This window comes from Coregonus lavaretus (genome assembly GCF_964263955.1).
Source record: "Coregonus lavaretus genome assembly, chromosome: 21".
NCBI lineage: Eukaryota > Metazoa > Chordata > Actinopteri > Salmoniformes > Salmonidae > Coregonus > Coregonus lavaretus.
In genome coordinates, this window is record NC_140008.1 from 2,636,834 (window position 1) to 2,649,646 (window position 12,813).

At 43.9% G+C, this 12,813-nt stretch overlaps 1 protein-coding gene across 1 annotated transcript in view; it reads right to left on the reverse strand.

Annotated features, from left to right (window-relative positions):
• The window catches only part of LOC311148687 (anoctamin-3-like), a gene marked incomplete at both ends in the record, with an annotated part of 98,459 nt that extends 86,141 nt beyond the window's left edge, over positions 1 to 12,318 (reverse strand). Inside the window, one exon of the mRNA XM_084185666.1 lies at positions 12,273 to 12,318. Coding sequence (XP_084041792.1) covers positions 12,273 to 12,318 — 46 coding nt within the window. The remainder of the gene's footprint in view (positions 1 to 12,272) is intronic.
• Between the last annotated feature and the right edge of the window lie 495 nt (positions 12,319 to 12,813).

The following is a 12,813-nucleotide window of genomic DNA, read 5'->3' on the forward strand; positions in this document are numbered from 1 at the left end:
AGCCTAAAACCCCAAACAGCAAGCAATGCAGATGTAGAAGCACGGTGGCTAGGAAAAACTCCCTAGAAAGGCAGAAACCTATGAAGAAACCTAGAGATGAACCAGGCTCTGAGGTGTGGCCAGTCCCCTTCTGGCTGTGCCGGGTGGAGATTATAACATTACATTGCCATTAAGGCCAGATTTTTCTCCAAGATGTTTAAACGTTCATAGATGACCAGCAGGGTCAAATAATAATCACAGTGGTTGTAGAGGTTGCAACAGGTCAGTACATCAGGAGTAAATGTCACTTGGCTTTTCATAGCCGGGCATTTAGAGGTTAAAATGGCAGGTGCGGTAGAGAGAGAGAGAGTTGAAAACAGCAGGTCTGGGACAGGGTAGCACGTCTGGTGAACAAGTCAGGGTTCCATAGCCGCCGCAGGCAGAAGAGTTGAAACTGGAGCAGCAGCACGACCAGGTGGACTGGAGACAGCCAGGAGTCATCAGGCCAGGTAGTCCTGAGGCATGGTCCTAGGGCTCAGGTCCTCAGGGAGGGGAGGGAGAGAGGGAGCATACCTAAGATCACACAGGACACCGGATAAGACAGGAGAATAACACCAGATATAACAGACTGACCCTAGCCCCCCGGCACATACACTATTGCAGCATAGATACCCACAAGAATAGAAGTCAGCGTTATGAATGTATATGCAGTGATATGGAGAAAACAGAGTCATAATATCATCAATAAATATCAAATGGTTTTCCTGAGTTGGAACAAATACAGCAATGAGGGAAAAAAATAGGACACACACACACAGAGAGACAGACACACACACCTCAGAGCAGGTGGCAGAGACCAGGTTGTACCATGGTTAGCAGGGTTTACCTAACTCTATCTCTCCTTCTCTCTCTGTATCTCTCCCCCCCCCCCCCTCTCTCTCTTCCCCCCTTCTCCCTCTCTCGCTCTTCCCTCTCTTTCTCTTTCTCTCATAACCCACTTGATTGATTGTAGTTTTTACTACGTCAAACAATTTTCTACACCGCCTGTCAAGTCAAGTGCTTAACATTAATCTGGGGCTGTGTATAACTGCCCTCCCTTACTAACAAACTGCCCATTTTGGACACAAAACTGGGACATTTAGAGCAATTTAAAAATGACTTGTCACACTGCCATGGTGTAATTTGTGGGTTGGATAGACCAAGATACATAAACCAAATTAACTACTGGTTTATTGGCAAAATGGCCCCTCAAACCTTTTCATAATACATGAGCTTGCAGAAGGTTTCCCTGACTCATTGTCTATGAATGTTAGTGACGGGGAGGGGGGATAAGACATTATCTATGAATGATAGTGGCAGGTAGGGGGGATAAGTCATTATCTATGAATGATAGTGACAGGTAGGGGGGATAAGTCATTATCTATGAATGATAGTGACGGGGAGGGGGGATAAGTAATTATCTATGAATGATAGTGACGGGGAGGGGGGATAAGTAATTATCTATGAATGATAGTGACGGGGAGGGGGGATAAGTAATTATCTATGAATGATAGTGACGGGGAGGGGGGATAAGTAAATATCCTCACCTTGTCCCCAGAGCCTTCCCTGTCCCTTCCAGTTTACAAAGCTCCCTGAAAAGACACACAATTTACCAGGTTTTCTTTCTCCAATTTTTCTACAAGCTTTTTCTCTGCTATCCAGCTCACTTATTGGATGTCTCTCAGTCTCAAATCATTTGGGAACAATGGACTAACATTTCATGTTCATGTGTTCATAAAAACCATATGTACCTCAAAACTTGAGTTAATTATCGTGTAAAATAACCATTGAATCATGTAACTACTGAGTAAGTAACCGACTAAAGTAAAGCGTAAGACAAAAGAAAACGACTTAAAAAGAAAACTATGCATACTGTATATATTTGTACATTGTACAAGTCTGCCTCCCAGTTGATGTCTGTATCTATCAAACCATCTGGTTACATAACAGCACAGGTGGCCTGCTCGGCCAGTCAGGCAGCAGCCTTTCACCAAACACACATACACACAACAAAAACACAGGAGGAAACCATATCTCTTGATAACATTTTTCCCTTCTTTCAATAATATTCTCTTATGTTTTCGCCTCTTGGGCAAATTAGATTTTTCCTTTGACTGTCCTTTCTAAATATGTTGAGTTTTGCTATTCAATGTTTCCAGCTGTGTGAACAGGTTGCATATCACCTACACTGTTAACTCCTACTGCACTGGCTTGGGACTGTGTGTGTGTGTGTGTGTGTGTGTGTGTGTGTGTGTGTGTGTGTGTGTGTGTAACATGGTGCAGGACTACTGGGAATCAGCATAACAACATAACATGGTGCAGGACTACTGGGAATCAGCATAACAACATAACATGGTGCAGGACTACTGGGAATCAGCATAACACCATAACATGGTGCAGGACTACTGGGAATCAGCATAACATGGTGCAGGACTACTGGGAATCAGCATAACACCATAACATGGTGCAGGACTACTGGGAATCAGCATAACATGGTGCAGGACTACTGGGAATCAGCATAACACCATAACATGGTGCAGGACTACTGGGAATCAGCATAACAACATAACATGGTGCAGGACTACTGGGAATCAGCATAACAACATAACATGGTGCAGGACTACTGGGAATCAGCATAACATGGTGCAGGACTACTGGGAATCAGCATAACACCATAACATGGTGCAGGACTACTGGGAATCAGCATAACATGGTGCAGGACTACTGGGAATCAGCATAACATGGTGCAGGACTACTGGGAATCAGCATAACATGGTGCAGGACTACTGGGAATCAGCATAACAACATAACATGGTACAGGACTACTGGGAATCAGCATAACACCATAACATGGTACAGGACTACTGGGAATCAGCATAACACCATAACATGGTGCAGGACTACTGGGAATCAGCATAACACCATAACATGGTGCAGGACTACTGGGAATCAGCATAACACCATAACATGGTGCAGGACTACTGGGAATCAGCATAACATGGTGCAGGACTACTGGGAATCAGCATAACACCATAACATGGTGCAGGACTACTGGGAATCAGCATAACACCATAACATGGTGCAGGACTACTGGGAATCAGCATAACAACATAACATGGTGCAGGACTACTGGGAATCAGCATAACATGGTGCAGGACTACTGGGAATCAGCATAACATGGTGCAGGACTACAGGGAATCAGCATAACAACATAACATGATGCAGGACTACTGGGAATCAGCATAACATGGTGCAGGACTACTGGGAATCAGCATAACATGGTGCAGGACTACTGGGAATCAGCATAACATGGTGCAGGACTACTGGGAATCAGCATAACAACATAACATGGTGCAGGACTACTGGGAATCAGCATAACAACATAACATGGTGCAGGACTACTGGGAATCAGCATAACATGGTGCAGGACTACTGGGAATCAGCATAACATGGTGCAGGACTACTGGGAATCAGCATAACATGGTGCAGGACTACAGGGAATCAGCATAACAACATAACATGATGCAGGACTACTGGGAATCAGCATAACATGGTGCAGGACTACTGGGAATCAGCATAACATGGTGCAGGACTACTGGGAATCAGCATAACATGGTGCAGGACTACTGGGAATCAGCATAACATGGTGCAGGACTACTGGGAATCAGCATAACAACATAACATGGTGCAGGACTACTGGGAATCAGCATAACACCATAACATGGTGCAGGACTACTGGGAATCAGCATAACATGGTGCAGGACTACTGGGAATCAGCATAACACCATAACATGGTGCAGGACTACTGGGAATCAGCATAACGCCATAACATGGTGCAGGACTACTGGGAATCAGCATAACACCATAACATGGTGCAGGACTACTGGGAATCAGCATAACATGGTGCAGGACTACTGGGAATCAGCATAACACCATAACATGGTGCAGGACTACTGGGAATCAGCATAACACCATAACATGGTGCAGGACTACTGGGAATCAGCATAACAACATAACATGGTGCAGGACTACTGGGAATCAGCATAACATGGTGCAGGACTACTGGGAATCAGCATAACACCATAACATGGTGCAGGACTACTGGGAATCAGCATAACATGGTGCAGGACTACTGGGAATCAGCATAACAACATAACATGGTGCAGGACTACTGGGAATCAGCATAACGCCATAACATGGTGCAGGACTACTGGGAATCAGCGTAACACCATAACATGGTGCAGGACTACTGGGAATCAGCATAACATGGTGCAGGACTACTGGGAATCAGCATAACACCATAACATGGTGCAGGACTACTGGGAATCAGCATAACAACATAACATGGTGCAGGACTACTGGGAATCAGCATAACACCATAACATGGTGCAGGACTACTGGGAATCAGCATAACACCATAACATGGTGCAGGACTACTGGGAATCAGCATAACACCATAACATGGTGCAGGACTACTGGGAATCAGCATAACAACATAACATGGTGCAGGACTACTGGGAATCAGCATAACATGGTGCAGGACTACTGGGAATCAGCATAACACCATAACATGGTGCAGGACTATTAGACTACTACTAGACATTATCTCTATGTATTTAAGCTCTACTGTTTTTGTGTATTTGTATGCGGACTTCACAAAATGAATTTCCATGTAAATGGACAGTAAAGTACATTGTATACCGTGCGCAGGCAACTCCCTTTATCAACTACCAAAGGAACATACTATACCTGGTATCTACTTCAGTATAACATACTACATACTATCACTGGATGTGTATATTCAGGCCTAAACAAAGAAAACATGTATGTTCAAATCGTTTTTTCCCTCCTCATCAATCTTCACACAATACCCCAATAATGACAAAGCAAAAACAGATTTACAAATGTTTGCAAATGTATTACAAATAAAAAAACGGAAATATCACATTTACATAAGTATTCAGACCCTTTACTCAGTACTTTGTTGAAGCACATTTGGCAGTGATTACAGCATCGAGCCTTCTTGGGTATGACGCTACAAGCTTGGCACACCTATATTTTGGGAGTTTCTCCCATTCTTCTCTGCAGATCCTCTCAAGCTCTGTCAGGTTAGATGGGGAGCATTGCTGCACAGCTATTTTCAGTTCTCTCCAGAGATGTTAGATCAGGTTCGTCTGGACTCTGGCTGGGCCACTCAAGGCCATTGAGACTTGATCTGAAGCCACTCCTGCATTGTCTTGGCTGTGTGCTTAGGGTCGTTGTCCTGTTGGAAGGTGAACCGTCGCCCCAGTCTGAGGTCCTGAGCGCTCTGGAGCAGGTTTTCATCAAGTATCTCTCTGTACAGTCGTGGTCAAACGTTTTGAGAATGACACAAATACTAATTTTCACAAAGTCTGTTGCCTCAGTTTTTATGATGGCAATTTGCATATACTCCAGAATGTTATGAAGAGTGATCAGATGAATTGCAATTATTTGCAAAGTCCCTCTTTGCCATGAAAATGAACTTAATCCCAAAAAACATTTCCATTGCATTTCAGCCCTGCCAGAAAATGACCAGCTGACATCATGTCAGTGATTCTCTCGTTAACACAGGTGAGAGTGTTGACGAGGACAAGGCTGGAGATCACTCTGTCATGCTGATTGAGTTAGAATAACAGACTGGAAGCTTTAAAAGAAGGGTGGTGCTTGAAATCATTGTTCTTCCTCTGTTAACCATGGTTACCTGCAAGGAAACACGTGCCGCCGTCATCATTGCTTTGCACAAAAATACCTTCACAGGCAAGGATATTGCTGCTAGTAAGATTGCACCTAAATCAACAATTTATCGGATCCTCAAGAACTTCAAGGAGAGAGGTTCAATTTTTTTGAAGAAGGCTTCAGGGCGCCCAAGAAAGTCCAGCAAGCGCCAGGACTGTCTCCTAAAGTTGATTCAGCTGCGGGATCGGGGCACCACCAGTGCAGAGCTTGCTCAAGAATGGCAGCAGGCAGGTGTGAGTGCATCTGCACGCACAGTGAGGTGAAGACTTTTGGAGGATGGCCTTGTGTCAAGAAGGGCAGCGAGGAAGCCACTTCTCTCCAGGAAAAACATCAGGGACAGACTTATATTCTGCAAAAGGTACAGGGATTGGACTGCTGAGGACTGGGGTAAAGTAATTTTCTCTGATGAATCCCCTTTCCGATTGTTTGGGGCATCTGGAAAATAGCTTGTCCGGAGAAGGTGAGTGGTACCATCAGTCCTGTGTCATGCCAACAGTAAAGCATCCTGAGACCATTCATGTGTGGGGTTGCTTCTCAGCCAAGGGAGTGGGCTCACTCACAATTTTGCCTAAGAACACAGCCATGAATAAATAATGGTACCAACACATCCTCCGAGAGCAACTTCTCCCAACCATCCAAGAAGAGTTTGGTGACGAACAATGCCTTTTCCAGCATGATGGAGCACCTTGCCATAAGGCAAAAGTGATAACTAAGTGGCTCGGGGAACAAAACATCAACATTTTGGGTCCATGGCCAGGAAACTCCCCAGACCTTAATCCCATTGAGAATTTGTGGTCAATCCTCAAGAGGTGGGTGGACAAACAAAAACCCACAAATTCTGACAAACTCCTAGCATTGATTATGCAAGAATGGGCACCATCAGTCAGGATGTGGCCCAGAAGTTAATTGACAGCATGCCAGGGCGGATTGCAGATGTCTTGAAAAAGAAGGGTCAACACTGCAAATATTGACTCTTTGCATAAACTTAATGTAATTGTCAATAAAAGCCTTTGACACTTATGGAATGCTTGTAATTATACTTCAGTATACCATAGTAACATCTGACAAAAATATCTAAAAACACTGAAGCAGCAAACTTTGTGAAGACCAATACTTGTGACCACAAATGTACTTTGAACGGAGCATCTTTCCCTCGATCCTGACTAGTCTCCCAGTCCCTGCCACTGAAAAACATCCCCACAGCATGATGCTGCCACCACCATGCTTCACTGTAGGGATGGTATTGGCCAGGTGATAAGCGGTGCCTGGTTTCCTCCAGATGTGATACTTGGCATTCAGGCCAAAGAGTTCAATCTTGGTGTCATCAGACCAGAGAATCTTGTTTCTCATGGTCTGAGAGTCCTTTAGGTGCCTTTTGGCAAATTCCAAGCGGGTTGTCATGTGCCTTTTACTGAGGAGTGGCTTCCGTCTGGCCACTCTACCATAAAGGCCTGATTGGTGGAGTGCTGCAGAGATGGTTGTCCTTCTGGAAGGTTCTCCCAACTCCACAGAGGAACTCTGGAGCTTTGTCAGAGTGACCATTGGGTTCTTGGTGACCTCCCTGACCAAGGCCCTTCTCCCCCGATTGCTCAGTTTGGCCGGGCGGCCAGCTCTAGGAAGACTCTTGGTGGTTCCAAACTTCTTCCATTTAAGAATGATTGATGCCACTGTGTTCTTGGGGACCTTCAATGCTGCAGACATTTTTTAGTACCCTTCCCCAGATCTGTGCCTCAACACAATCCTGTTTCGGAGCTCTACGAACAATTCCTTCGACCTCATGGCTTGGTTTTTGCTCTGACAACTGTGGGACCTTATATAGACAGGTGTGTGCCTTTCCAAATAATGTCCAATCAATTGAATTTACCACAGGTGGACTCTAATCAAGTTGTAGAAACATCTAAAGGATGATCAATGGAAACAGGATGCACCTGAGCTAAATTTCGAGTCTCATTGCAAAGGGTCTGAATTCTTATGTAAATATAGACCGTTTTTTATTTTCAATACATTTGCAAAAATGTCTAAAACCCTGTTTTCACTTTGTCATTAGGGGTTATTGATGAGGATTTTTTTTATTTATTTAATCTATTTTAGAATAAGGCTGTTAGTCACTATTAGTTGGCATGCTGTTCTGTTAGGTCATGCAGTCAACAGATTGTTACAAAGAACCACTTTGCTTCTCACTATAAATCATACTATTTCTATGATTCCAACATTTCACCCAAATGTTTGGATCTACACTGAACAAAAGTATAAGCGCAACATGCAACAGATTTCAAAGATTTTACTGAGCTACAGTTCATATAAGGAAATCAGTTGAATCTAAATTAATTAATTAGGCCCTAATCTATGGATTTCACATGACTGGGAATACAGATATGCATCTGTTGGTCACAGATACCATAAAAAGAGGTAGGGGCATAGATCAGAAAACCAGTCAGTATCTGGTGTGACCACCATTTGCCTCATGCAGCACGACACATCTCCTTTGCATAGAGTTGATCAGGCTGTTGATTGTGGCCTGTGGAATGTTGTCCCACTCCTCTTCAATGGCTGTGCGAAGTTGCTGGATCCAGAGCATCCCAAACAGGCTCCATGGTTGACATGTCTGGTGAGTATGCAGGCCATGGAAGAACTGGGAACATTTTTCAGCTTCCAGGAATTGTGTACAGATCCTTGCGACATGGGGCTGTGCATTATCATGCTGAAACATGAGGTGATGGCGGTGGATGAATGGCACAACAATGGGCCTCAGTATCTCGTCACGGTATCTCTGTGCATTCAAATTGCTGTTGATAAAATGCAATTGTGTTCGTTGTCCGTAGCTTATGCCTGCCTGCCCATACCATAACCCCACCGCCACCATGGGGTACTCTGTTCACAACGTTGACATCAGCAAACTGCTCGCCCACACGACGCCATACATGCTGTCTGCCATCTGCCCAGTAAAGTTGAAACCGATATTCATTCGTGAAGAGAACACTTCTCCAATGTGCCAGTGGCCATCGAAAGTGAGCATTTGCCCACAAGTAGGTTACGACGCCGAACTACAGTCAGATCAAGACCCTTGTGAGGACGACGAGCACGCAGATGAGCTTCCCTGAGACGGTTTCTGACAGTTTGTGCAGAAATTATTCGGTTGTGCAAACCCACAGTTTCATCAGCTGTCCGGGTGGCTGGTCTCAGACGTTCCCGCAGGTGAAGAAGCCTGTGGAGGCCCTGGGCTGGCGTGGTTATACGTGGTCTGCGGTTGTGAGGCCGGTTGGACGTACTGCCAAATTCTCTAAAACGACATTATGGTAGAGAAATTAACATTACATTCTCTGGCAACAGCTCTGGTGGACATTCCTGCAGTCAGCATGCCAATTGCATGCTCCCTCAAAACCTGAGACATCTGTGGCATTGTGTTGTGTGACAAAACTGCACATTTTAGAGTGGCCTTTTATTGTCCCCAGCACAAGGTGCACCTGTGTAATGATCATACTGTTTAAATCAGCTTCTTGATATGCCACACCTGTCAGGTGGATGGATTATCTTGTCAAAGGAGAAATGCTCACTAACAGGGATGTAAACACATTTGTGCACAGCATTTGAGAGAAATAAGCTTTTTGTGCTTATGGAACATTTCTGGGATCTTTTATATCAGCTCATGAAACATGGGACCAACACTTTACATGTTGCGTTTATATTTTTGTTCAGTGTATATCACACGTCAAATCGCAATTAGATTTCTTGCCCATATGGGCAGCCATATCTCTCTCTCTGTGTCTCTCTCTCTCTGTGTGTGTGTCTCTCCCTCTCTCTCTCTGTGTCTCTCTCTCTCTCTCTCTCTCTCTCTGTGTGTGTGTCTCTCTCTCTCTCGGTCTCTCTCTCTCTGTGTGTCTCTCTCTCTCTCTCTCGGTCTCTCTCTCTGTGTGTGTCTCTCTCTCTGTGTGTCTCTCTCTGTGTGTGTCTCTCTCTATATCTCTCTTTCTATCCGACTCTCTCTCTCTCTCTCTGTCTCTGTGTGTCTCTCTCTCTCTCTCTCTCTGTGTCTCTCTCTATCTCTCTCTTTCTATCCGACTCTGTGTCTCTGTCTCGGTCTCTTTCTCTAACCCCCCTCTCCATTTATTAGACCATTCTGATACAGACAACAGATGAGACACGTTAAATAATTCAACAGAAATCATTAGAGTTGTGCTAAATGTTCTTTAAAGATTCAGGCGTACATACATTACACAATCAATACGGGCCATAAACTCTGTCTGCATCTTTATGGCACCCTGTTCCATACACAGTATACTACTTTTGACCAGGGCACTATGTAGGGAATAGGGTGCCATTTGGGACGCATCGTCAGTCAGGAGAGGGGAAGAAGCAGAAAAAATGAGCCAATAAACATTCAGGGCCAAATATTGCCCATAATTCACTTTGCAGTGAGGCGAGCCGGCGTGCTGTACATGATCAGCTGCTCAGACAGGTTGGTGAATCGAACTTTGGTTTGACATGAGACTGGAAATGACAGGCTGGCTCCACCTCTGTAGGGCCTATCTTCTGTCTCTATACAAGCTTCCCTGTGGTCATGACAACTACAGAAACAGGTCCCCATGGACCGTTCTGGCTCGGACAAAACTAGCCTGGAATCCAAACTGATTTAAAATGTATATTTTATTCATTTAGTAGATGCTCTTATCCAGACCGACTTATAGTTAGCGCATCCATCTTTAAAAAAAAGGGGCAATCAACAGTTGCTACATCCATTTTTGGACTTATAAACTAATGATATGTACCCATTTGATTGTTGAAGAATATAAGTTATATAAATGCCTCATGAGCTTAGTTCAGCTGTCACACCCCATCAGAACCCTAAATAGAAGCTTGTTTTACTCCAATGTTTGTAAACAAAGTAAATGTAAACAAACACTGTACAGCCTCAAAACATGATTAAAACTAGAACGTTGATATCATGGATGGTCAGTCCTTGTATCCATAGCTCTGTCTATTAAATTGAGAGTGATCATATTTCTCCAGCCCCATCCCTCAGCTTTTTACCGAACCAGGGGCGGGGAGACGGTTTTATTGTTTCTGATTACCACTAAGGTGGCTGGGTACGACACAAGCTCTATCAAGACAGACAGACTATTTTGGCAGTCTCCAAAACATGGTCATATGTTACATGTTAAATGCCCTTAGGACACTGACAGGCATAAATTGGAGGGTTTCTGGAGGTTAATACCGCATCTCATATTACAGTCATTTTACAGGGGAGTCGTTTTCCCATTACATTTAGAGGAGGACAGAGATTCCCTCAGTTGAGTCCCAAATGGCACCCTATTCCCTATATAGTGCACTACTTTTGACCAGAGCCCTATGGGGGGGGACGCAGCCATACATCTCCCCTCTCATACTCTCTCCTGGATAATTCACTAGTTATTAATTCCACAGAGCCAATAGCTTGAGTGGTGCTGTTGCGATTTCCACACACACAGCCTTTTATCATACACAGGCTTTTATCCCAACTGGCACCCCATTTCCTTTTTAGTGCACTACTTTTGACCAGAGTCCATAAGGCTCAAGTGCACACTATATAGGGAATAGAGTGCCAATTGGGCCGTAGCCACGGAGATAACCCACTTTACCTTTATGGGACACAGCCTACCCGTTTTTCCTTGATGATGCCAGATGTTTATGTGCCAATTGTAAAACTGCAATTCAGTGCTACTTGAAATTAAATCACATTTTCCTGAGAAATGGATACATTTATAGCCTAACACAAATATGTTATGGTGTTTATACTTCTGTGTTTTAACTTTCAAAGTAAAGATATATTTGAGATGCAATCAGTTCAGAATGTGAAAGGATCCATTCTCAAAATGATTTTTGGAACACATAGTAGATGTAATAAATGTAGCCTACATTGCCATAACTGTATCGTGATATAAATCAAATTTTGATTTTGATCAAATAAAACGGTGTTTATTTTAACAGCTTTGGGCTAATTTTGTCCACTAAAAAATTACTTAAATAAGGTTGGTATAATGTAGGTGTCTCTGTAGGATATACAACCAAAGTCAGATCGATGATAATGGGCCATGAAAATAGTGAAACTAGCGATCAATGTAGCTGATTTATGGGAGCGAGCAGAATAATAAGACAACTTTTGGGTCTTATTTTGCCTGGCTTATGAATATCATGCTACATAGATAGAAATGATAATGTTAATCAAAAGTCAATGCATTCCAATGGTCAAATGACAACGAATCGAAACATATCTTTACATCTGTAGAGAACCGCAAGCACCAACTCTGCGTCAGCCGTTCAGTCGAAAATTTTAGCATAGTGCGCCGCCAAAGAAGCAGAGGTGCACGCTCGTTACAGCTTGTTGTTCCAAAAACAAGGAACAAAAAAAGTCCACTTCGACCATAACATTACTGTGACACGACAAGCCTATTCAAAACTAAACAGTGACACGACCAGCCTATTCAAAACTAAAAACAGACAGAACCTCCACTACTACTAACCTTTTTGCTGCTTGAAGGACTGTATGGAGCCAGAGTGATGCACCATAGCGCCGTTTGGTTGATGATTATTATTCCCACCGTAAATAATATTCCGTATTTCTTAAAAAGCAAGGTTACCGAATAGGGAAACTATGGTGGGATTGCGTAGGTGTTCTCGCGGCTGCTATCCATGCCCGGTAGACTACAGTCATTACAGCAAGCGATGTCTACAGCGATGCGGAAACCCCAACAACACCTGTACAGAGTTCCATCCCCTCCGCATGCTCCCCATCCACGGCTGTTGTCATGGTAACGAACCAAAGGGGGGGGGGGGGGGGGGGGGGGTCCTTCTCTCCACCCCCTTCAAAACGGACACTGCTGACCTGGTTCTGAATTTAGGCTACATTGTCTCTGTCAACGGACAGTCTTTTGAAAAATAACAAAAAATCATGTTCATTCTCCTTGGTCTAAGATTATCATTATTTTACATCATTATGTAATCCTTAGGTATACCACGGTCACCACAGGATCAAGGCCGTATTGTCTATCCTGTGGCACCATT